This window comes from Ursus americanus, chromosome 1 (genome assembly GCF_024610735.1).
Source record: "Ursus americanus isolate L20-20 chromosome 1, mUrsAme1.1.p, whole genome shotgun sequence".
Taxonomy (NCBI): domain Eukaryota; kingdom Metazoa; phylum Chordata; class Mammalia; order Carnivora; family Ursidae; genus Ursus; species Ursus americanus.
The window spans coordinates 75,088,396-75,115,046 of record NC_142127.1 but is presented as its reverse complement, the minus strand read 5'-3'; the positions used below and the strand labels follow the sequence as shown (position 1 = coordinate 75,115,046).

At 38.9% G+C, this 26,651-nt stretch overlaps 2 protein-coding genes and 1 non-coding gene across 5 annotated transcripts in view; 2 read left to right on the top strand and 1 right to left on the bottom strand.

The window, feature by feature from the left end:
• MPP4 (MAGUK p55 scaffold protein 4) overlaps positions 1–1,812 on the top strand; it is a 38,382-nt gene extending 36,570 nt beyond the window's left edge. Inside the window, exon 22 of the mRNA XM_087856043.1 lies at positions 1,133–1,812. Within this exon, the coding sequence (XP_087712169.1) occupies positions 1,133–1,324 (192 nt within the window). The 3' untranslated portion in view covers positions 1,325–1,812. The remainder of the gene's footprint in view (positions 1–1,132) is intronic.
• On the bottom strand, positions 67–168 carry LOC123798345 (U6 spliceosomal RNA). Its single transcript, XR_006781262.2, has one exon. It is a non-coding gene; the product is annotated as a U6 spliceosomal RNA (small nuclear RNA).
• A 1,037-nt stretch (positions 1,813–2,849) lies between the features above and the next one.
• TMEM237 (transmembrane protein 237) lies at positions 2,850–21,705 on the top strand. Of its 3 annotated transcripts, none has more exons than XM_045806504.2 (13): positions 2,850–3,392; positions 5,401–5,432; positions 6,055–6,065; positions 7,092–7,148; positions 8,104–8,244; positions 11,694–11,814; positions 12,782–12,939; positions 15,063–15,186; positions 15,472–15,663; positions 17,293–17,366; positions 18,026–18,119; positions 18,961–19,082; positions 21,093–21,705. In XM_045806504.2, the coding sequence occupies exons 1-13, from the start codon at positions 3,354–3,356 to the stop codon at positions 21,158–21,160; spliced, it is 1,233 nt and encodes a 410-aa protein (XP_045662460.1). In that variant the 5' UTR covers positions 2,850–3,353; the 3' UTR covers positions 21,161–21,705. The 3 variants fall into 3 exon arrangements, 2 of the variants coding, with proteins under 2 accessions (XP_045662460.1, XP_045662462.1); XM_045806506.2 differs by lacking the exon at positions 2,850–3,392 and adding an exon at positions 3,454–4,179; XR_006781211.2 differs by lacking the exon at positions 18,026–18,119.
• The last annotated feature ends 4,946 nt before the right edge of the window (positions 21,706–26,651 follow it).

Sequence of the window (26,651 nt, the reverse complement as noted above, 5' to 3'; positions counted from 1 at the left end):
AGTGTTAAGTATATTTACATTATGAAACAGATCTCTAGAACTTTTTCCTCTTATAAAACGGAAATTAAACATATGGAATGCATCACAACTTTGCATGTCTTCCTTGCATAGGGACATTGTTAATCTGTACTGTTTTTAATTTAACATATGTGCTGCTGAAGTAAGCAAGAGGTATATTTATGTAATCCCTTGTTATTATTTCTATCTTCATGTTTTTTATGACTACTGTATGAGAGTCTGATTCTTCAGTTTGCACTTCAGACAGTGGAGTCCATGGATGTATTCTCTAAATCTTACGGGCATTTAAATTTGTGTTCTCATTTTTATGGTGATCTAAGCAAATTAGCAAAATTGTTTCTGGGTCATAAGTATGGTCATGTTGTAAAGGCGTACTGCCACAACATTTCAGGGCCTGCATTTGTATTTGTGTTTATGATTGCATTGGCAGCAAGTTGTACTTTTTTAATTGTTGCGGACAGATAAGAAAATAACAGCAATGAATCTAACACGTAGTACAAATGAAGGTCAAAGACCTTCACTAAATGAACATTTCACAATAGTGGAAATAGACAATATTAAAGGTGAATTAGGTCATCATGAAGCAAAGGACAATGAGGTTATGCCTAATTCAATAGAACCAGCTCATACCATCCTCATGTTAAAGTGGCAAAATAATGTCATTTTTATCAGTATTTAATTTCGGGAACTGTATTATACCTTATAAAACTTCATTTGAAATTTATGTATAAGTTTTATATTTAACTGGTAAATTTGTTTTCTTCTTCCTTTCTCTTTTTTTTTCTTTTCTTACTTTCTTTCTTTGTTATATACAAAGTTTGAAAGCTTCAAGGGTTTAGATAATAGAATAAGATAATTTAAGTCCAAATAGGAAGTTGAGGGGGGGATTGTTCTGGCTACCATTACTTAGTTTTGCAAAACCTTGACCAGGGAAACATTAACTAAGACTAAAGAAAGAAACATAAATTTTCTGGTTTAGAAGAGAGGACATTTATTTGACCTAAGTGTTTTTATAAATAGCTTCACAAATTAATGTAACAGCAAAACAATTGCATATCATTTCTATTTATCTCATTAAGTCTGTGCTATCCATATTTTTCTATTTCTCACACAGGATGAAGATCTACAAGAGATGGAAGATTTAGCCCAAAAAATGGAGGCACAGTTTGGCCAGTTTTTTGATCATGTGATTGTGAATGACAACTTGCAAGATGCGTGTGCCCAGTTGTTGTCTGCAGTTCAGAAGGCTCAAGAGGAGCCTCAGTGGGTACCAGCGACCTGGGTTTCCTCGGATACTGAGTCTTAAGGAAGCCTCCTGCTTAATGCTGGAGTTTTAACAATATCCATCTATTACAGAGCACTGGAGTAACAGCTGCAATCTAAAACAGCAGTATTTGCCCCATTATAATGTATGCAAATTTAAACATGGTGCAGTTTATTAATCTTATTTGAAAAAAATATTTGCATTGTATGCATGTAGAGTTACCCCCTTGGCTTTCAAGGAAAAAAATGTTTTCCTTTACCTCATATGCAGCAATGGTAAGAATACAATGTTAAGCCACTGAGTATGAAAAACTTCTATAGATTTAGCATGGTCTTTGTACAATTCAGATAAAAGAGCTTCCCTAAATAAAATAAGTAGTATTTAATTTCAGAAACTGTATTTAACCTCATGAAATTTCTGTTTTATGAAAATGGCTTTTACAAAAAGTGCCTACTTGACTGACTCAGCAAGAAAAAATGGTTAATGTACACATTTCACATCTAACATGAAAACTTACAGAAATGGCACTACCCTCATCATTTATGTATCAGCCTACAAGGAAAAAATTATTCTTCTGATCAGAGCTGTAACAATCATTAATTTGCCTAAAAGCCAATATCCACATCATTGTTAGGATTTCCTAAGTTAGGAAAGGGCAATTGACTTTAGTTTTAGAGACCCATATCTGGGAAAACCACAAGATGAGAATGCTATTCCAGGAAGTCTTATTTTTCTTTCTTCCCTAGGTCTTGAGACTTCCAGTCAGTCTTGCTGCTCCTGTATCTATCTACTGCATCATTCTCTAATGTTCCCTATACCCATACCATCCCTCTACCCCTCCCAACTTTTCTTAACTATAAAACAAACCAAGAGCATACCTCAAAATATTTTTATTTTTTTTACTTAAAGTGATTATATTAAAAAAAAAAAAACCCCAAGAAAAAATTAAACCCAACTTCCGCACCCCCCCCAAAAAACTCAACCAAAGAAAATTAAGTCATTTTTAATGGTATGTGAACGTGGATTTGATTTATGTTGTGTTTTTTTGAGGAAAAGCTTTCCCAAACTTGATTTACAGAGATGGAGGATAAGCAACTGGTGAAATTTTAAGAATTGCCTGTACACACACACACACACACACACACCTGGAAGAAATCTGGTATTGTCTGTATCAATACATACCCAACCTGAAACATTGGGCTTGGGCGGGGGCAGGGGGGCGTCTCTAGCACCCTACAAAGGCGGTGCACGAGCTGTGTCTTTCCACAATGTCAGCTTTATCCATTCATAAAGCAGGGTTTACACAATTTTAACAGGTGTAGGATTCCAGACTGAAAGACATTTCACTACCTGTTTAACTTGGCTTCACATATACCACACAAGAAACAATACAAAGCTACACAATAAACAAGATACAAGGGTAAGAAGTTAAAGAACCAAGCGCCGAGTCAGTCAGTGTGTGACTCGCTGAGAGGAAAACTCAGTCTGGTAGAGGTCAGCTCTGGGTGCTTACTGCTTATTATGTTGAAGCGGTGGAAGGGTCTATTTTGTTGAGGTCAGTCGGGAGGTTGCCTTTGAAATGCAGTCAGGCGTGGAAGAGTCAGCGTGGAGAATCTGACCGTTTGCTACAGAAGTCCTCCCTTTTGAAAGGAGTTGAATCAGTCTGTAGCCCTTCCAGACCTCTTCCGGTTCTAGTGATTAGCAGTTCCTGGTTCTTCCAGGCAGTCTTGGCCTTGCCGGTCATCAGTTCTTTGTACCAACAGCATGTTTGGATTTTAGCGGTATCTCTTCTCCTCACGGCCCTAGGGAGCCTTCCCGATTCATTACGTCACAGCGCAGAAAGCGCGATTCCATCCTGCTGTCTACGGGGCTAACCCGGCCCCTCCCTAACCCTGAGGCCTCGGAGGGCGGGGCTTGGTCCCGCTCAGGCGGGCGGAGACCTAGCCCCTAGAGCTGCGGCCAAAGGGACACCGGGAAGCCCCCCGCCTCGCAGGTCCCGGAGGCAGGGGCGCGGGGAGCCACGCTCAGGCCGCCGGCGGTTGCGCTGAGGGAGCCCGGAGGGGAGAGCGCCATGAGGGCGGACTCGGGGCTTCGGCTGGAGGCCCACCCGGTGAGCGGTGAAGGGCGCTGCGGCCACGGGAGGTGGCGGAGGCGGAGGGTGCGGCCCTAAAGCCTCAGCTGCCTCTGGGGCGGGGCCAGTGCCCAGGGCTGGGGGTCGCAGAGGGAGAGCCCTGCTCGTGATGTCTGCGCGTCCGCCCGTTTGGTGCTCACAGGATTGGACCGGAGCGGACCATGGAAGCTCGTCCCGAGGCCGGGACCCTAAACCCCGAAGCCAGGCGAGGACCCGGGCATGAAGTTTCAGGGGGCCTGAGTGTTCATGTTGCTATGACGACGCCTCTCTTGTTGCCTTCCCCGCCCCTGGGTGTTCCGGGACTGCCAGCTAGGTCTTTCTTGCGGGCTCCTCCCGGAAGGCGTTTAGCCACCCAGGAAAGAGATCGCAGTTTCCGAGTGGAGACTTTTAATCATGGTCTTTTCCCACCTCCCTCGAACAAATCACTGCAACCACTTGGGAAACCATGGGTAGAACCTTGATTGCTGCCCCAGGCCGTCTGGAGTCTCTCTTCCCAGGCATGTCAGCCCCCACTCCGACGTCCCCTTTTCCGCAAGGCTAGACCGCAGAGGCGCGACCAGCTCCCCGCGCTGGCCTTCGCCCACTTCTTGCAGAGCAGGGGCCGAGCGCCATCGCGGCCAGGGCCGCGCAGTCCGATGACGCACAGCGCCTGCGCGTGGCCGGCCCGGGCAGGAGCCAGCAGGGAGTGGGCTGTGAGCTCTGGGCGCCTGGCAGCGGGCGGCTGCTTGAAAGTCCGGCTTTAGACGGAATGGGGAAGAAGCAGGTGGTAAGCGAGCCTTAGTTACGTTTGAGTTATTAAGATTTTGTGTTCAGTTGAGCCATCGGACTTTTGAAGGGCTTAAAGATTGGCCTTGTGGATGGGTGACACGTCATTTTTGCGGGACTTTTGAAATGTGGAAGTGCGTGAACTGAATCTTTGGGAAGAACGCGATCCGTAGGATCCTTGAGATAGTTCTTAGGATTAGTGTTCCTTTCCAGTTGCAGTTTTAATGACCAGACAGTGTTAAGACATCCTGCTTTGTCCTAATCTCGTAGCATTTGTATTAATACACTGAACGAATGAATTGCTAAATGGGACGGTCGTATAACAAACTAAAAGAGTGTCTAAAATGTAACCCTTTTGAGTCAATGCCCTCTGCAAGCAGCATGAGACACTTGGGACATTAAACTGATTTCTGTTAGTATTTTATTTTGAAAGATTCCAGAATGCTACTCAACTGTAATCTCTCTGAACTGAAACACAACTTTTCTTTTCATGTAAGGTATCATTTATAAGGTGTGTGTGTGTTTTTTTTAATTCTCTCTGCCCTAAAACGCATTACTCATGCTGTGTTCACAGTGATTTTTAAAATAAGATTGTTACTGTGTGGTTTAAAGCCTCCATTGTCTTCTCATTGAATTGAAACAAAATCTGGACAAGTTCCTGTTGTCTTCAAGAGCCTAATTAATCTGGCGCCTACTCTTGGTAACTGTGCTACAGCCTTACTGGCCTTTTATCTGAAACCTTTAATCTCTCCTGAAAGGCTTTGTATTTGCTCCCCTTCGTCTCCTTTCTTCTCCTTATTCAGGTCTCAGCTCAAATATCTCTGAGAGACTTTCCCTAACTAAAGAAGCGCACTATATCCTCTCTCATTTGTGTGTGTGTGTGTGTGTGTGTGTGTGTGTGTGTGTGTGTGTGTGTTTATAATCTTCTAATACTTAACCAGTATAATGGAAGTACCATAAAAGCAGGGATTTCTCTGTTTGGTTCATTAATGTATCTGTAGTCTTTAGAACAGAGCCTAACCTCTGGATAGAAAGGAGTGTGGGAAGGAAGGAATTTTATATGAAACTTAGAAATGGTAGAACAAATTTAGAACTGCCCATCTGATTCTCATTAGTACTTCCTAGGTTTCATTTGATGAACAGGGTTATCCAAAGATTTGAAGTACATGAAGTAAAGATGTTCTGAGCATTTTACTTACAAGCAATTTTCTTCTCCCCATAGCGTCCTCCACGAGCCCTTCCACCTGTGCCAAGGTAAAAATAAGTTACAGTAATTTTATCATTGAGTTTTAAAAAATGCAAAGTAAATAAAGTGAAAAAATTGACTAGTATCAGTGCAAAATTATAATAATTCAGAGAAGACTTCTTGAAAATTTTAGGAAAAGGCTTCCTAAAAGTTTAAAGGTAAAAAATCCTTGAATCATTAGGATAACAGTTATAATTAAATGTTCTGTTTCAAAGCCTGAAAGTCAACGTGGTAAGATAATGGATCCATTCTGAATGTTTTAATGTCTTGTTTATCAGATTTTTGATCCCCTCTTGTTTGCTGGAATAGTTTCCTCAGAGTTTAAGCTGATTTTAATCAGTGATAAAATAAGAATTCTTAATCTGCTTAATCCACTTTATTAATAGACAGTAGGAAATATGTGTATGTAAGTTCAGAAAATATTGGGGTTATTTCGTTAGCAGTTTTATTAGCTTTTTACTTATAAAGAATAAGCTAGTTTATAAACTAGCTGGCTGTGTGAAAGCTTATTTTATTTTAAATTTATAATGACTTAAGTCAGTTTTCAGTCTGACAGTATAATAGATTTCTAATTAATAGTTTCCTTTTTTTGTCTTTGTCCTAATTAAATTTGGTCGGTGTCATGTAAAGTGCTAATCAAGGTGAGTTAGTTCACTCTTCATGTAAAACTTTTAAAAATTTGGAGTTCTAAAGTTAATTTGATTCCTTAATGTTTTTCTTAAAGTTGAATCTGAATGGTATAATTTATAATATTGCAGCATCCTTTTATCAAAATAATCTCTTATGACTCCTATTTTTTAAATGAGGGTTGATATATAACATTAGTTGTATGATTGGTATTTGGTTCATTCCTGAATGGAGTTACCCAGAATATAACCATTGGCTAGTTTATAGTTCTGGAATAGGGACTACATTTTCTTTTCTCTCATTTAATCAGGATAGACTGGGTTATGCTATACTAACCTCAAGGTCTCTGACTTGATATCATACAAGGTTATTTCCGGTTAATGCAAAGTACACTGTGGCAGCAATCCAGGGCAATTGTCTTTCACCACTCTTCACTAACGATGCAGTGATTCAGGCTACTTCTATTCTGTGCTTCTGCCATCTTAACATGCTTCAGCAAAGGAAAAGAAAGCTGAAGGTTACTCACTGGCTCTTTCAATGTTTTGGCAGATTGGTTCTGCTCAAAGTGTATGGCCCAAACCAGTCACAGGCCACATCTAAGTGCAAGGGGGCTGGGAAATGTAGGGGATCAGATGACTATTTTGTGAGCCCACTTTTCTGATATTAGAAATGTCACAGTTTTTAATATTACTGACTAACAGTGAGCTACTGACACCACGCTATAGGCTTTCTTCGACTTTGACTTTCTTTGACTTTGTCAATTTCTTCCTTTTTTTTTTTTTTTGAATGGACTCCACGTCCAACATAGGGCTTGAACTCTGGACCCTGAGATCAAGAGTCGAATGCTGTACTGACTAGGCCAGCCAGCACCCCCCTCCCCGGCCCTTAATTTATCAATCTCTTCTCTTCTTCCCCTAATGTGTAGAAGTTGGCTGGACCTAGGGAAGAGAGGGAAAGGTCTTCCCTACTAAAAGTTCCTTTTCGCTGTTCTCTGCATGGAATTTTAGGCAGGCTTTTCTGTTGTTTTCTCTGTTTTATAGGTGATATTCCACTTAGTCGTCCTAAGAAAAAGAAGCCCAAAACAAAAAGCACACTAGGTAAGAAGCTCATCTTTTTTGTGTGGGATCACAAGTGTTTCCAGGACCTCAGGGATGACAAACATCACAGAATAGGGAGAGGCAAGGCCCCAGCAGTCCCAAGTCACTGCTGTGTTGAGGATAGACTCAAGGTCAGTTTAAAGTAATGGGATTCCTGGTGGTAGTGAGGAATAACACAGTGGGCAGCCTGAAGAGTGTCTAGAAGCATTCATGGGATAAAGGATTGTTCCACTTAAACTCTTACTTCCACAACATTCATGGACTCTTTGAGGTCTTTTATCCCTAGATGACATAAATTGTCTTAAGCTATGATTGATTCCAGACCTTTGAATGGGATACTGGACACAAGGTCCTTGGATCCCTCATTTCAGTCAGAGAATCTCTTCATTAGAACTAGAGTCTGAAGGCAGGACCATGTCATCCATGTAATTGAGGTTCTGTAATGAGCAGGTTCTGTGAACTTCTTTTCGTCTTTGTTATCCACTAATAATCCTGGATGTTCTATCAGTAATGTAAACTCAGCGTGTTCAGAATTCATCATTCTCTTCAACAATAAATCAATTTTTACCTCTCACAAATTTCTGTTAATGGAATTGCCCACTCTCCTGGTCACTCAGGCTTGAAACCTGAGTCAGCTCTAACGGGTCCTTTCACTCTACTTGCTGCCTCTTCCAGTCTTAAGATGTGAAAATATCTGGATCTGTATGTAGTGATATGGTAAAAAGGAACTTTGAGTATTGATTTGATATACCAAGTACTGAATATATTATTTATAAGTGATGTAAGTGTGGGTTAAGATCAATTCTTATAGTTAGAGGCAAAGAGGTAACAAAGGACAATTAATCATCCTTTAGGAACCATTTCCAGTTCCCTTTTTTTTTTTTTTTCTATCTTTTTAAGACTCCGTGATCTCTGCTCAGGTTGTCCTGGTTTCTCCCACTCTGCTTTTCTGTAGGTAATGCTTCTTTGGAAGGCCTTGTTCAGGCTGCTGTTCACAGGCCACCTGAGGGCAGTGAGCCACCAACTACTGAATCCACAGAGCATCCAGAAGAAGCTCCTGTTCAAAGGAGACAGAAGAAGACGAGGCTACCTCTTGGTATGTGAAGGAACCAAGGTTAGGTTGTGACAGTAGCTGTGATTTTGGGGATATGATTAAAAACTTCTCTGTTCCCCTTTTTCCCCGCCCACATCCCTTCGTTTTTTTTTTTTTGTTCTTTTTGTTTTTTTAATTTTTACTGTTAGAGTAACTCCAATAGTTTAAGTCAAGAACACTTTAGAGGGTCTCTTTTGGTCATATGTCCATATATTATGAGGGAAGGGATACAAATTCAGGATTAAAACAAAGTTCAGATCTTGGTGTGTATAAGAATTTAGTATATAGGGGCGCCTGGGTGGCACAGCGGTTAAGCGTCTGCCTTCGGCTCAGGGCGTGATCCCGGCGTTACGGGATCAAGCCCCACGTCGGGCTCCTCCACTATGAGCCTGCTTCTTCCTCTCCCACTCCCCCTGCTTGTGTTCCCTCTCTCACTGGCTGTCTCTATCTCTGTCAAATAAATAAATAAAATCTTTAAAAAAAAAGAAAAGAATTTAGTATATGATAAAATGGACATTTCAGGTCAGTGGGGTAAAGATAGATTCAGTATTAACAATAATACAAGGAAAAAAGAGTCATCATTCATTGAGTCTTACATTGTCCCAGGTACTATTCACAAGGTAAACAAAATACTATCAATTGACAATGCTTTTTTCAGCATATAAAATTCAAAAGTGTTAGATAAAAAAGTGTTGATGAGAAAGGAGTACATTCATATACCACTGATAGGAGCATAAATTGGTATAGCCTGTTGGAACTTTTAGGAATAGAAGTAACTCCAGTAGCTACCGTAATTAAAGGATGTTAACTGCAACATTATTTATAAGAGTAGAAACTGGTAATAACCAGTAGCTAACGAAGTGATGCTGGCTAAATAAATCATGTTTTATCTATTTAATAGAAAGCAAGCACCCACTAAAAGGACGGTTAAGGTGAAATAGTGATGTGGAAAACCATCAGTAACGGACTGTTGAGTCATCATCCACACATACAACAGTACACATCAAAGGATCCTATTTTTGTAAAATATGTTGTATTAATTTCCCAGGGCTGCCGTAACAAATTATCGTAAATAGAGTAACTTAAAACAATAGAAATTTGTTGTCTGACAGTTCTGGAGGATAGAAATCTGAACTCAAGGTGTCCGCAGGGCCACGCACCCTCCGAAGGCTCTAGGGAAGAATCCATCCTTGCCTCTTCTAGCTTCTGGTGCTTGTTGGCAATCCTTGCTGTTCTTTGGCTTGTGGCAGTATAACTCCATTTTGTACCTCCATCTTCATATCTTTCCATGTGCTTCTGTGTCCATATTTTGCTCTCTTTTTCTTTTAAAGATTTATTTATTTGAGAGAAAGAGTGCACATGCACGTGTAGGGAGGAGAGGCAGAGGGAGAAGGAGGGAGAGTCTTAAGCAGACTTTGTGCTGATCATGGAGCCTGATGTGGGCCTCAGTCTCGTGACCCTGAAATCACAACCCGAACGGAAAGCAAGAGTCAGATGCTTAACCAACTGCGCCACCCAGGCGCCCTCATATTTTTCTCTTCTTATAAGGATACGAGTTACTGGATTTCAGGCCCATCCTAATGCAGCATGATCTCACCCTAAGTTGGTTATAGCTGCAAAGACCCTATTTCCAGATACAGTCTTATTCACAGGAACTGGGGGTTAGGACCTGAACTTATCTTTCTGACACAATTCCACCCAGAATACATGTATATGCATGCATATATATAGTAAAAACAATGGAAGGATATAGCAAAGTGTTGACAATGTTAGGTTTTTTGGAAGGAGGAATTAGGGATGATTTTTATTGTCTTTCTTTCTTATTTTACTGATTTTTCATATATTGAGCATTATGACTTTTATAGTAATTAGAAGAAAGACAGTGGGTTTCATTACAGTAAAATAAAGGGAAGGAATAAAGATTGGGAGATTAGCTCTTTCCTACTAACATTGGCCCCTGGTGAATAATTTGTTACAAAATAATTTCCCTGACCAATGATTTATTCTCGTAGAAAAGAGTGAGTCCTGACTGGATGAACGAATTACAGGAAGATAGGGCAGAAACTGGAAAGTCCATAGAGTGGAACAGAGTTTTTAGAGGCGAGTTGAAGTACGATGCTGCAGTGCCCGGGAAGAAGAGAGGAAAAAGAGAGAAATGATGCGCAGATAGTTTTATGATTTATTTCTATGATTTCTTTCATTACCGGCAGTAAATATAGTTGAATTAAAACTACCATCTTAGTTAATTCAGTTAGGGTACAAATGTGAAAATCAAGATGGATACTGGTACCTAGCTTTACAATTTATGAAAAAATGTATTTAGAGAAATGAGTTGACCATTTTTAGGAAAGTCAGGACCCAGCTAAGTTCTGGGCCGAAGAGCACCTGTCACTGCCATTCCAGAATGCACCCACCTGTGCAGGTATTATAGCTTTATAGATTTCTCGGTTTTTAATTTTGTTTTATTTTTGTTTTGTTTTGTTCTGGGTGACTAGGGTAGGTTCTACTGCTATCGTATTTCCAGTTGGAGCTGTAAGTATTTTATTAAAATAGGATTCTGGGGGCTTTGAGGACATTCTAGGCCATTGCCGGTATTTTCAGATTGGAGGAAGTAGCTAGCAGATGAGAAGGCTGCCTTGACTTACTTAAACTTAATACCTTGTGCTCAGGAAGCAGTTACCATAGCAGGCCTGAAAATGCTCTCATTAGAAAGGTCTGCTTGCAAGGTTGCCTCTTCACTGGCCTCTGGAACTTGGCTGGTAAATAGTTCCTACCCTGATATGAAACGTTCCCTAAATTATAAGGGTGGTTTACTGTTTATTTGTGTACACAATATGATTTATGCTGAACCCCTGCTTTGCTTCTGGGAATCTGGAATTTTGGTATGTGCTAGGCAGGGGGTGCCTTTGTGATCAGGTGCCAGTAAAAGCCGTGGGTGCCAAGTCTGTAATGAGCTTCCCTGGTAGAGAGAGTGTCACACGTGTCAACTTGTTGCTGGAGGAATTAGCGCGTCCTGTGTGACTCCGCTGATAGAGGACTCTTGGAAGCTTATACCTGGTTTCCTCTGGACTTTGCTCCATGTGCTTTTTCCTTTTGCTGATTTTGCTTTATGTCATTTTCCTCTAATCAATTGTAATTGAATGTAAGACTTGTGAGTGTAATGACTTCTGAGTCCCATGAGTCCTTTGGGTGAATCACTGAACTGCGGGTAATCTGGGGCCTCTCCCAACACTCTGGCTATTGGATTAGTTCATTTTTTCCATATTTTTTGGCACTGCAATTTCAAATTTTTTGGTGTTTAGAGGTATAAAATTATAAAAATTAAAAATTAGTAAAATGAAAAATTTTTGGCCTAATTAAAATTTTTAAAGTTATCTTATCTTATAAGTTTTACACATTACTTTTCTTTTTACGTGATAGTAATTTGAACATTTCATCTGCTTTATTTTCAGAAGTGGAGACTTCCTTAACCCGAAAGAAGACGTCTAGTTCATCTTTATTACGAAACGAGAATGGTATTGATGTGGGGCCAGCCGAGGAGGCAGTTACTCAGAAACCTCGAAGGAAGACAAAGTAAGAATTTATTTGTCCTTCTAAATATTCTTCAGGGATAGTGTGCTACGTACTGAGCTCTCCAAGGTACCTTTTGATTAAGTCTTATTAAACACTCTGCGATAAGTAAGATTACAAAAATATCCGTTAAACCAACTAATTATAAATTTGAAAAGAGTAGGGGCGCCTGGGTGGCACAGCGGTTGAGCATCTGCCTTCGGCTCAGGGCGTGATCCCGGCGTTATGGGATCGAGTCCCGCATCAGGCTCCTCCGGTATGAGCCTGCTTCTTCCTCTCCCACTCCCCCTGCTTGTGTTCCCTCTCTCGCTGGCTGTCTCTATCTCTGTCGAATAAATAAATAAAATCTTAAAAAAAAAAAAAAAAAAAATTGAAAAGAGTAAACAACCGAAGAAGTAAAATACTGTACTTAAAGATCCTAGGAGCTATCTCTTAAAAAGAAGAACATCAATAGAAAATGTTATATAAGTAGCAAAAATAAATACTAAAGATACTGAAACTTGAAGGTAATATTAATAAAGTAGGCTATTGTGATATATTTTCTCATGTTAATAGAATTCGGGTTACGATTATTTCAGCAATAAATTGTGTATTTTAGTGTAGGAAATTAAGTCTTGGATAAAATAGAATGGCATACTTTAAAGAAGTACACTGGAAGTTATAGAACACTATTGTTTGTATTTAGAAATAACCCTACAAATAGTGATCAATATTTATATAGAATCCTATCATTTTAAGTTTGGGTGGAACCTTACAAATCTGGTTCAGTTACTTCATTTTCCAGATGAGAAAACTGAGGCCCACAGAAATGTATGTGACTGGCTGCACATAACAGTTAAGAACACATCCATTTAAGTAAAAACCAAATTTCTCGACTCCCACGTCCAAGGCTCTTTTATAGGTACCTCCTTGTGTGGGTCTGTAAAAATTCAACAATAATCCGTTTTTCTTCCATTCTTCCTGATTGCAGGAAAACCCAGCCAGCAGAATTACAGTATGCCAATGAACTAGGTGTAGAAGATGAAGACATCATAACTGATGAGCAGAGCGGCCCAGAGCAACAGTCCATATTCACCGCACCCACTGGCATTAGCCAGCCTGTAGGCAAAGTGTTTGTGGAAAAAAGCCGTAAGTCGTTCTTGTTTTGGAACATGAGCTTTTTGGGATTTCCACGAGGATATCCTTTGATTGAGGAATTACATTTCTGGAGATCTGAATTAGGGAAATAAAGATACGGACAAAAATTTATACACAAAGCTAATCATCATATTATTCTTGAGAGTGAAAAACTGGAAACAATGTAAATATAAAATAGAAGGGGTGTGATTTCAGTCAATTATGGAATATCTATATAATAAAATCTGCACCATTAAAAATAATGTTTAGGGAGAATTTTTCATTTCATGGAAAAATTTCATGAAAAACAAACACACACATATCTCAACTATAGAAAAATGTGTAGGACAAAAGACTAGAAGGAAATATGCCAAAGTATTAATGCTGGTTACTTCTGGGTTATGGGATTATGGGTAATTTAGAAAATCTCCCCTCCCAACCCCCTCTTAACCCATTCCTTTATTCTTGTACTTTACCAGTTTTCTGCAGTTGGTGGTGGTGGGGCAGGTAATGATATAAATTTTATAATTAAAAATGAATGAGAGAAGATACATGATGGTATTACCATATTAAATAAGAAATAAATAAGAAATTATAGCTCCGGATTCTTTTGGAAGGTAGTTCTGACATTGTGTAGTGTGCATGGATTATAAGACTGCATTTGCAGTGTTTAAGAAAAACATACAGAAAGCATGATCATGACCATATGTATCCCAGGGATATGCTATGCGCATGCTGCCTAAAGAACTCGAACCATAAACATTAGTTCTAAAAATTTACAATTTAGATTTCATGGGCACCATTTTAGAATTTCTATTCTGTCAGATGTCATCTAAGGGATCTTCAAGTTCTTGGTCAATGAGGAACTTCTGCTCCTGGGACGCTGACTTTGCCAGGGTCTCACAGTTGGTTAGTGCGGAACTGGGACTTGAGTGGAGGTTTCATGGCTTCTAGTCAAGCGCTTTGACTAGAATACTGTGTTGTTATTTAATTTACTTCTGTTTTTAAGCAATATCACTCAATCCTCATTTTTAAGCAATATTTATTTTCTATAGTCTGTTAATTAAGCATTGTCACTTAGTCCTCATTTTTACTCGTTTTCCTCAGCACAGAAACTTCCCTACTAGAGTTACCATAAAAGACAACTGGTTGTCTGCCCAGAAGTTGTCTTTTCTTAGGGAAAATTGGGTGTTGCACCTCTGTCTTTCATCCTCCAAAATACTTGACAGCCAGATTTGGCAAAGGTAATTGAAATGGAACCTTTCCTGCTTCCTTCCTGCGGTCCATTTGTAGGTCGGTAGATCTGCACGAAGGAGCTTCGTGAACGGTACAAGGAGAAAGCTCTGTGCACGCGGTGTTCTGGTGCTGACACCTGAACTGATAACTTGTCACAGGAATCTTCCCAAGTTTGTGAAACAACCTCTTTCTTCTCTCTCATCACAAAATGCCATGCTACACACACTGGCATCTTTTCCTAAGAAGTTCAAAGTGTTTTCAAACATCAACTTAGCTTTGTAGTGTTGGCATTGAAACTTTAATAAACTTCTAAAGTCTCAAAATTAGAATTTTGTAGATTATATCATGTTAAAGGTTTCTAGACTTTGTTCTGAGTGGGAAGTTCCTTATTGTATTTCATAAAATATAATTGATTTTTATTTTATTTATTTATTTATTTTTTTTAAAGATTTTTTTTATTTGACAGAGAGACAGCCAGCGAGAGAGGGAACACAAGCAGGGGGAGTGGGAGAGGAAGAAGCAGGCTCATAGCAGAAGAGCCTGATGTGGGGCTCGATCCCATAACGCCGGGATCACGCCCTGAGCCGAAGGCAGATGCTTAACCGCTGTGCCACCCAGGCGCCCCTATAATTGATTTTTAAAACTGTTACTTTAACATCTGTTTTGGAGTGAGAGGAAAGAATATGGACTTTGTTTATTTTCCCTAAAGATAAAAAGATAGTGTATTTCAGGAACCAGAAAAAAGGAGCCTTCTCAAATAGGGACTGGATCGGGGAGCGTTTTTAGATAGAAGAACAGCAAAATCTCAGTCCCAGGGTTCTAATGGTGTGAAATAAGATAAAAAGATGGCCAGGGTTCTCTGTTGCTAGTTGTTAATAATTGTGTAATTGTGTACTTAGGGCGATTCCAGGCTGCTGATCGTTCAGAGTTGATAAAGACCACAGAAAATATCGAGGTGTCGATGGACATGAAGCTTTCCTGGACGACCAGAGATGTTGCCCTCTCAGTGCACCGGGCTTTCAGGTGGCTGCTGGTGTTGGACTTTTCTTAAAACAAATGTTCTGTCATTTTTTTTAAAAAGTGTTGATTGCTCAATATTGTTAACAAAATTGACAACTTAAAATAGTCAATAGGTGCATTTTTAAAAAACATTTAATTGTAATTAAATCATTTGCCTATAAAAAGAAAAGGTTTGTTTTCACATTTTGAAATGTTGAGTTTTATTCTTATATGTGAAGAGATTTAAAAAATATTTTAGCTTTTTACTTTAATAATACATGTGTGATAATTAAACCCTTTTCCGTTCAGGATGATTGGTCTCTTTTCTCATGGCTTCTTGGCTGGCTGTGCTGTGTGGAATATTGTTTTCATATACGTTCTAGCAGGAGATCAGCTTTCAGACCTCTCAAACCTTCTGCAACAGTACAAGACCTTAGCATATCCATTCCAGAGTCTTCTCTACTTGCTTTTAGCTCTAAGTACAATTTCAACTTTTGACAGGTAAGACTATTGTGACTGTACATCCCTCTAACTTTTCTTCAGGTGGAAATATTGAGCAAAATATGCCCCTGACTATGACAGTTTTCAAAATAGAATTATAATATATTAATATTATTTTGAGGTTTTTTTAAAGCTGGTTTGTTTCTGTTTGTTCGGGGTTGAGGGGACGGGAATACTCTCAATGAAAGCATCTTCAGAAACTAAACCCATTCCAGCATCAACTCTAAGTCTAAAATTTCATCCAAATATAATCAATGAAAACAGTCCCAAATATCGTCTTCTAGATCACCTGAATCAGGAATAGGTGAGACTCTGGATATTTTATGTTTCCTAGGGTTGCTGTAATAAAAACACAGTTGAACCTTGAACATTGCAGGGGTTAGGTGTGCCAATCTCCTGCAAGTCAAAAATTCATATATGACTTTTGACTCCCTCAGAACTTAACTAATAGCCAGCCTGCTGTTGACCAGTAGCCTTACCGATAACACCAGTAGTCGATTACCACATATTTTGTATATTATATGTATTATGTACTGTATTCTTCTAAAAAGGTAAGCCAGGGGGCACCTGGGTGGCTCAGTTGGTTAGGCGGCTGGCTCTTGATTTCAGCTCAGGCCACGATTTCAGGATCCTGGGATCGAGCTCCACGTTGGGCTTGGGGACTCTCTTTCTCTCTCTGCCCCTCCCTGCACTGTGGTGTGTGCACATGCACATGTGTGCTGTCTCTCTCAAATAAATATTAAAAAAATAAAAAAGTAAGCTAGAAAAACAAAAATTAAGAAAATCATAAGGAAGAGAAAATATATTTAGAGTTCTGCACTGTATTTATTGAAAAAATCTGCATATAAGTGGACCTACGCAGTTCAAGCCTGCGTGGTTCAAGGGTCAGCTGTACTCCAAACTGGGTGACTTAAAGCAACAGGAATTTATTCTCTCTCGGTCTAGAGGCTAGAAGTCTGAAATTAAGGTGTCGACCAGGTTGGTTCCTTTCTGGAGGGCTGGTGGGAGAGTCTCTTCCACGCCTTTCCTTAGCTTCCAGTGGTTGCCGGCAGTCCTTGGAGTTCCTTGGCCTGCAGGAGCATCACTCCAACCTCTGTCTTCGTTGTCATATGGTGGTCTTCCCCGTGTGTCTTTTCTCGTTTTCTAAGGACACCAGTTGTATTGAATTGGGGCCCCTTCAAATGACCTCATCTTAACTCGATACAGCTGCAGAGAGCCCATTTCCAAATTAGGTCACATTCACAGGTACCAGGGGTTAGAAGTTCAAAATGTCTTTGAGAACACAATTCAACCCATTAAGAAAAACAGCAACTTACAGCCTGATTATATGAGTAATAGAAAGAGGTAGAATCTGAAGAAATTTTGCAGATCAAGTTTAATTTGTTTCTTTAGAGTGTCTTACTCCAAAGGAATGTTGACTATTAATCTAGTTAAATGTTTTATGTGGCTTTTGTAAATAAGATATTCTTTCATGTGTATTTAGTATAAACCATAGCTACTTAAAGCTTAAAAATAGACAAATGTATGTGATAGCATTAGAATAGAGGAGGAAAAAACTGTAGTCAGGAGAGTACAGTTTTGTGAGAAGTTTATCAATGCACTGTAACAAGAGGCTTTTGTATTTTCTAGGATCGACTTTGCTAAAACATCAGTAGCAATCCGAAATTTTCTTTCTCTGGATCCAACAGCTTTAGCATCTTTCTGTGAGTAAATACTTTCATTTAATAATTATGTAGTACTTGAATTACACTGTAATTTTGAACCAGGAAAAGTTTAATTTTACTTTTAGAAAGATTTTATATTATCATTACTTTTAAACATTACTTACAGATGTTCAGTGGAATTTGCAATTAAAAAATGATAGGCATAATTTTGATAGAATTATTTTTTCAGTGGAGGTTGATCTAGATAACTGTTAAAAGTTGAATTTGTTCTATATTTCTTAATGTTTTGGTTTTGTATTTTCTACTTGATATCAGACAGATTCAGCTGGCATGGCATTTCAGTAACAAATACTATTTTGTATCTTTTTGACAATTTGGGGTACATTTTGTTCTAAGTTATGAGCGTATTAATAAAACTAGTTTTAAGACATTGAGTAAGTCATTCAATTTCTTAAAAGATCTAGGTTCTTATTATTTCTAATGGTGAAATAATGAGCACCTCAAAATACCCTTTTGTACCTATATTCTTTAAAAATAAAATAAGGCTAGCTAGCCTATTGAAATTGATCAAATGGATTTCTTTTATGTCATCATCCCCCAAAGTATAGATTATTTTTGACCTTATGGTAATTTATAAATTCAAAATAAACTGGTTGTTAAAAATACATTATTAGTAATTTCATTTGTCTTTTTCTCAGTGTACTTTACTGCCCTTATATTATCTCTGAGTCAGCAAATGACAAGTGACAGAATCCATCTTTACACACCTTCTTCTGTTAATGGTAGCCTCTGGTAAGATTCACAATAGCATTAGCAATTGTTGATGGTAATAACAGCAACAATGGGAGTAATGGTACTATTCTTATCCTTCACTCTTTTACGTTTTCTCATTTATAAATAATAATGAAGGCCCTGTTTTTGTTTCCAAAATTATGGCAAGAAAATACCCATTACATTGCTTAGTGGATAACTATTGTTATTTATACCTGCATTTTTAATGAAATGTATCCTTTTTATAAATCTACTTTAGATCTATTAAGTTATGGTTTTAAGATCAGTCATACACCATGAACTGGAGAAGCCCTGTACCCTCATTCCCAGTCAGGAGGTCTAATACCCCAGAGTAGTTAGTGATGGGAATGGGTAGCTGGGATGGAGTCAGAAAACCAAGCAATGCTAGAAGGAGAGCAATCTAGGGAGAGCCAACCTCCATAGATCACTGGTCAGTCAGGAAGCTCACAGGCGAGTTGAGAGTCCGATTCACAAAACTCAGAGGGGCAGTCTTTCTTTGAGAGAGTGGCTAGGGGCATGAGTAGTTGGAAGGGAAACTTAGAAAAATTGTTTGGTAATACTAAATTTTCACTTATGTCAATGTACAAAGCAGTTTTGTTTAGAGTTCAGTAACCTTTGAAGCTTTGTTCCCATGATATGTGTGTGTGTGTGTGTGTGTGTGTGTGTGTGTGTGTGTGTTTAGTTATTTTATAGGGAAATTATATAGGATATATTTATTTCATGCCTTACTTGTTATTTCTCTAGGCGAGGACTGCTATTTTTTTAAAGTTCATTAAATAGATACATTTGGCTACATGAACCCAAATGAAGATATTTCTAATGAGCATTTCTGTACCTTTAGGGCAGCAGGTGTTGAGGAACAGGTTCTCCAGCCATGGATTGTGGTGAATCTGGTGGTGGCCCTTCTGGTTGGACTGTCTTGGCTTTTTTTGTCTTATAGGCCAGGCATGGATCTTAGTGAAGGTATTAAAGAAAAAATAGTGGGATGCCCGGGTGGCTCAGTTGGTTGAACATATCTGACTTGATTTTAGCTTGGGTCGTGATCTTGGTGGTCGGGTGATCTTGGGGTTGTGGGGTGGGCCAGTGCTCAGTAGGGAGTCTGCCACTTTCCCTCTGCACTTACCCCCCCCCCTTCGTGTGCACACTTGCATGTGCTCTCTCTCAAATCTTTAAAAAAAAAATAAAGAATAAAGAAAAAAATAGTATAAGAATATCATGAAATCTGTTGATTTTGAATATGTTCTTTTAATGGATATAGCTTATGATATTCTGATAACAAAGATGTATTTAAAATAACATAAGAGGAGTGACAATAAAGTAGTGAAACAATGCCAAGAGAGGCAGAGAGAGTGTCTAGGAGAGCCAGAGCCTCAAAGTCCTTATAGGAAGTCTCCCGTCACCCATGTCCTTATTTATATTTAAGAGGTATTTCTTTCCTTGGAATCATTCAAGTATTTTATAGAGTCTTTGCTCTTCATTTCTCCTAGTTTCCTTCTGATCAAAGTATCTGCGTAGCCTTTGTCAGACACATACTCATTCTTACCTCCTCCTCTACCTGGCACAAGTTCTTCACCCTTCATTGTCCAATGAAGTATTTAGTAATCCTAGCTTTAGCGTGCCCAGTGTAAAGTGAGATTTACTAGCCTCGAGTCCCTAGACTGCTTTTGGGAACACCTGGAGCAGAGGAATCGCAGTAGCGAGCTGAGAGTCCAAGCACAGTGCTCCGGAACTGCTTAGTATTCGGAGTGTAAGTTTCTTTCCGTGGCAGATGTTCCACAGTTTCACCCTTGGATTTCTTTGATGTTTTCTGGACTTTGGTTATGATTTTATTCCTGATTGGTTAAATATCCCGAGCCTTTCACTACAATTTGGTCAACTAATTATAATTTCAGAAGTCTTAGAATTGAGAATCATCCCAATATTTCCATTTGTAAAAACTAAGACAAAAGATGTAATCTGGTGCATTTTTATTCATGAATGTACCTTTTTGCATCATAATTCTCATGTTCCTTCACTGAATATTCTGTTGCTTTATTCCCTTTGGTATACTTAAAGTGTTTTTAAAAGTCAGGCTTTACGTATTTTTCTGTTTTTTGTTTTCACTCAGCATAGTTTTTAGTCATTCAAGGAATTTTTCATATAATAATTATATCAAAGGACTTCATTTTATTAAATCCTAAGGTATTCTTTTTCTATATTTCTTAGTATTTTGATAAATTACACATCTATGCTAAGTGATAGTTTAAATGTAGAAATGTCAACTAGTAACATTCTACACTGTGGTTGGGATTGAAGCTGGATCCAGCTGGCTTGTGCAGTATTGAGCCTAAATCGCAAAGTGTGTGTTACTTACTAAATATTTCCAGAATCCTGCTCTCTTTTAGGGCCATGTGAGTCATGTAACATTTTATTTCCATGTGGATAAAAAGAGTAAATATAAAATGAGGATGATAACACTTAGCTTATTGGGTTGTTTTGGTGATTAAGTGGGATAACACATTTAAGATATCCTGGCATGCGCCTCGTGTTAGTTCCACATGCTTGCTCGTCATCTGTCCCTCCAGTGTAGTGACCATGGTCCCTATAGAATTAGACCTTTCAGCTGTTTAATGATCCTGGGTTGTCTAAGTGACTTAAATGTTCTGGTAAGAGTTATTATATTGTCTTCATTATATATGTTTTATGTGTCAGTGGTTTACAGTACATTTAAAACTTGAACATTTTAAAATGCAAAACTTGTGCATTTGTCATTCACTCGCCCTTTAAATCAGATTTCATTATCGAGGATTGTTATTTGTACTTGAGGGCTTTCTATTATATATATTAAATATGTTAAATATATATATTAGATATGTACCTTTTCTGTTTGAAAAGAGTGGCTATTTCGAGAGACTATTTAAAACTAAGCTGTGAAACTTTTTTTGAGGTACTGGGAAACCATTTTGAGTATGATCTGTTCATTTTCTCTCCCAGAGTTGATGTTCTCCTCTGATGTGGAAGAATATCCTGAAAAAGATAAAGGACTCAGAGCCTCTTCATAATGCCAGCTCACCTTCAGTATAGTAATGGCCCAGTATTTAGAATTTTTCCTATTCTTGTTTTTAAATGTATTTTTATAAGATATGTACAGGTGTATTTGGAATTGATTTTTTGATTATATAGTACTGAAAATTTTCTCGAGATTATGGAAGATGTTAAAACTTGTATCTGCATTTCATAACCAAACATTAATCTCTCTAGCATTATCATCTTAATGACAAAGGAGGTCATGAGCTAGAAACCAGCAGGTGAAAGTGCTATTGCATTTATAATCATTATCTTAGAAAGCTCTACTACAGAAACAGCCACTAATTTAGTGTTACCAAATATGTATCAGGTTTAAACATAGAATTTAGGGAATAGGAAAGAAGGGGGCAAAATACCTTTATTTATTTTTAATATCTCCTTACTGAATAAATTAAAATATGAAATTTGTCTTTTTTCAAACTGGCTTGGTGGTTGTGGTTATGTATCATGTAATAAGTATAATGTAATTCAGCTTGAAAGATGCTTTACTTCATGACTAATAAAAAGAAAATGTACCTTTTCCGTTTGAAAAGTTTCATATTGGGACTACACCAAATAAAAAGCTTTTGCACAGCAAAGGAAACCATGAACAAAACAAAAGGCAACCTACTGAATGGGAGAAGATATTTGCAAATATTTGATAAATTTGATGAGGGGTTAATATCCAAAATATATAAAGAACTTATACAACTCAACACTAAAAAAATTAATCCAATTTAAAAATGGGCAGAGGACCTGAACAGACATTTTCCCAGAGAAGGCATGTACATGGCCAACAGACACGTGAAAGGCTGCTCAGCATCACTCATCATCAGGGAAATGCAAATCAAAACCATAATGAGAAATCACCTTATATCCTATCAGAATGGATTACAAGTGTTGGAGAGGATGTGGAGAAAAAGGAACCCTTGTGTAGTTTGGTGGGAATGCAAATTGGTGCAGCCACTATGGAAAACAGTATGGAAATTCCTCAAAAAATTAAAAATAGAACCACCATATTATCCAGTAATTCCACTATGGGGTAGTTGCCCAAAGAAAACAGAAACACTAATTCGAAAAGATACATGCACCCCTATGTATATTACAGCATTGCTTACAATAGCCAAGATATGGAAACAGCCCAAGTGTCCATTCATGGATGAATGGATAAAGAAGATGTGCTATATACATACAGTGGAATAATACTCAGCCATTAAAAAAAGAATGAAATCTTGACATTTGCAACAACATGGATGAACCTAGAGGGTATAATGCTACGTGAAATAAATCAGTCAGAGAAAGACAATTTCACTCATGTGAAATTTAAGAAACAAAGACAAAAACAACAAAAAACCTGACTCATAAATACAGAGAACAAAATGCTGGTTTCCAGAGAGGGAGATGGGTGGGAGGATGGATGAAATAAAGGGCATTAAGAGGTACAGACTTCCAGTTACAAAATAAGTAAGTCACAGAGATGAAAGGTACAGCATAGGGAATATAGTCAATAAGTTCGTAAAAATGTTTGGTGAAGAAGAAGGGGGCCACAAATCAAGGGACATGGGTGATCTCTGGAAGCTGAGAATAGTCCTTGGCTGACAGCAAGAAAATGGATGTGGGCTCAGTCCTACATCTTTAAGGAGCTGAATTTTGCCAACATCCCAAATGAGCAAAGAAACAGATATTCCCCTAGAACCTCCACAAAGGAATTCAGCCCTGCTGACACCTTGATTTTAGTGTGACCCATGTCAGACTTCGGATGGACAGAATGCTAAGATAGCAAATGTGTGTTGTTTAACCTGCTACATTTGTCAGAATTTGTTAGGGCAGCAGTAGAAAGTTAATACAACGTTGAAGGGAGTTTTTCTCCTGACATCCTACAGAATAAAGGAGCTCTGGAGCTGCTGTGAGATGTAACCAAAAACGCTGGCTCTGTTAGTAACAGTGTACCTGGCGTGGGCGTAGTTGACTTTACGTTCGTCAGATCTGGGAAGGACGACCTGGACTTCAAATCTGCCGATCATCCCAGCAAGGACATATTCCATAAGCAGCTGGTGGACCTGTACGAATGTATCAAGAAAACCTTTGGCCCTGACTGGGAAACTTTGAGGAAGTTCACTGCCAATTATATGTCTCCGTAACTGGCTCAAAGTCATCTTTTTTTCTCACCTTTCTCTCTGCATCAGGTGTGGGTGCAGTGGCTTAGTGGAGTTTCTGAGATGTCAGTAGGCAAGATCCCTAGTAAGGTTTTTGTTGTTTTGGGGGGATGCAAAATATTCAGTAATTAATACCTACCTCTCCCTACTCCCTGTAAACAGAACAAAACATAGACTCCTAGGCCCATCCCCAGAGATTCTGATTCAGTAGGTCTGAGGGGGTGCCTGGAAAACCACTTTTTAGAAGACGTCCCAGGTGATTGTGATATAGCTAGTAGACTAACCAGGACTTGGGCCATCTATACACCGTCTGTAATCATTATGAAATGTAAAGCTTGGATTATGACACATGATTTGATTTCAATCAAATTGCTGGGTTGTGAGAGGACAAAAAAATGAGAAAATGAATAGGCATAGATAGGCATAAGGAGTAACAGAATCTAGGAGAGTATTGTAGGTAAGGTTGGGTGTGGGCATGTCCTTTATAGGATGAGTGGGATTTCTACTGGTGGAGATAGGGGCAAGGAAAAGACCATATACAGGAGTGAGCTCTGAGGGCTTTTCATTTGGAAACTACCAAATGTAAAAATGTTGAAAGACTAGTATTATAGCAACTGTAATGTAGATCAACCTAGATTTAATAATTGTTAAATTATTATTGTTAAATTGTAAAATATTGTTAAATTGTAAAATAAATTGTTAAAAATTGTTAAAATTTTGCCACATTTGCTCATTTGTTTTTCCTTACACCCCCTTTTGTTCTTGCTAAATCTTTTTTTTTTTTAAGAGAGGGAGAGAGATGGGGGGGGAGCAGAGGGAAAGAGAGAGAGAAAGAATCTCAAGCAGGCTCCTTCTCCCAGTGTGGAGCGAGACACGGGGCTCAACCCCACAACCCCAAGATCATGACCTGACACTCAACTGACCGAGCCACGCAGGCTCCCTGTTCTTGGTAAATCTTTTGAAAGTAAGTTGGTAACACCATGTCACTGCACTGGAATATGTAAACATGCATCCTGCAAAAACAAGAACGTATGTTTACATAGCATAGTATCATTAAAGGGTCTATCCTCAAATTTCCCCGGTGGTTTCTCAAGATGTAGTAAAGGTTTGCACATTCCATTTGGTGGTTTTATCTCTTAATTTTAAATGGCCTTCTCACCTTTTTTTTTCTCTCCCCTATGACATTTTTAACTGAAAAATTTCCTGAGATAAATGTAGATTCATGCATACTTGAGAAATAATGCAGAGAAATCCTTTGTACACCTTGCCAGTGTCTCTGAATAACATTTTACAAAGCTGTAGTATAATATCATATCCGGAAGATTGACATTGATAAAACCCACTGATCTTATTCAAATTTCCCTAGTTTTACTTGTACCGGTGTGTGTGTGTGTATGTGTGTGTGTGTGTGTGTGTGTGTTAATTTCTATACAGTTTTACCAGCTATGTAGGTTTGTGTATCTACCACCACAGTCAAGATACTGAACAGTTTGCCAAACCACAGGAATCTCTCGCTGCTGCCCTTTTACGTCTCCCTCCCACATCTCCATCTCTGCACCTCTAACTCCAACCCCTGGCTGTCTAAGCGGTCTTCTATTTCCACAATTTTGTCATTTCAAGAATGTAATCTTTTGGGATTAGCTTGTTTCTTCCCAGGAGATTCATCCAAGTTGTGTGTTCATCCCTTTTCATTGCTTAGTTGTACTCCAAGGTAGGTACACCCTGCAGTTTGTTTCACCATTTCCGTGTTGGAGAACATCTGAGTTAATTCCATTTGTTTGGCTGTTTTGAATAAAACTGCCATGAACATTTGTGCACAGGTTTTTGTGTGGATGTATGTTTTTATTTCTCTGGGATACTCCCCCAGAGTGCAATTGCTAGGTTGTGTGGTAGTTACATGTTTAGTTTTTTAAGAAATTGCCAAACTGTTTTCCAAGTGGCTGTACCTTTCTGTATTTCCTCTTCACATTTTTTTTTAAAGAATCCAAACCATTTTGTTTTCGCATGTCCCACCTACATTTTGTATTTGTTTGATTTTTTCCCTAATAGCATTATTCAATTTGTTCTCTATCTCTTGAATTTCCTGTAGACTGGAGGTTAGGTCTAGAAGTTTGACTAGATTTAGGTTAGATATTTTTATGTTGCATCACACGAGCCCTAAGGAAGTCATCATGAGCTGGTGGGCAGCAAGTCTCATTGGCACAGTGGTTAAACACCACACAGCACAGACGCTGATGACAACAAACATGTATTGAGGGCTTTGGGCTCTCGTGCCATGAGCCCTAAGGAGTACGAGGTGAGGATCAGGTTCCCATTCCCAAAGAACTATCTTTTGAAATTAACTAATTCTGATAGCATGAGCCCACTAATAGCTATATGACAAGTTGTAGCTTAGAGACAACAGCTAATTCTGCTTTGAGGGTATGTGTATTGGGTTATAAGATTTAACTGAAAGCTAAAGTTTGAGCTTGTTCTTGAATTAAAAAAAAAATAGACCCCAAGTAGAATAGGAATAAATTATGATCCTGAGATAGGGTGCATTTTGGATGCCCTTGGTTTCCAAATTAAGGAATTCAAATTTATGGCTAACAAAGAAGCTCTGAAAGTTTCTGGTTTTGTTTCTATTTTCATTTTTTGGCTTTGTTTGTTTTTAAAGGTAAACTGTACTCATATTGGCGCAGGGGATAGGGTGGATGAGAGCAGGCTGGGAGATCCAGGAGTAAATCACTGCAGCTGTGTATGTGACGTGTCCTAAACCAGGTGCTGTAAAAAGAAAGAGCAGGGTTCAAATATTTAGGGTTAGAATTAAAAAATAAGTCTGAAGTTTTAAGCATTTGTGGCTGTGATATTGCCATATTAAATGAGCTTGGAACATAGTAGAGGTCTGGGAGGCAAGATGAATATTAACGTGTGTTATGAGTGTACGGGACAGTAGGATGTCCAAGTTGATTGTAGGAACCATAGTATCTGGGGCTCAGGGGATAGCATAAGGAAGTGATTATTGATGTAAATCTCCCAGAAGGAATTGGTTTAGGGAAAACAGGCTTATGACGGTTTAAGGGGCAGCCAAGAAGGTGAACTAAGGTGTTCAATCACAGTGCTGAGGAGACTTGCTGTCCACCAGCATGTTGACTCCCTTGTGAGGGAGACTGAAATGGCTTCAGGTGCTTGCAGCCGACCCCAGGCTCATTAAACTCCCACTCTCCCAAAATCAGCTGTGGCAGGTGATTATTGATGCAAATAATGAAGTGAAGCGAGGGTGTGAGTCACACACCTTGTGTGTACGCATGCGCGGGAAAAGCCGTGGCAAGGCGGAGGGAGGGCTGCGCCT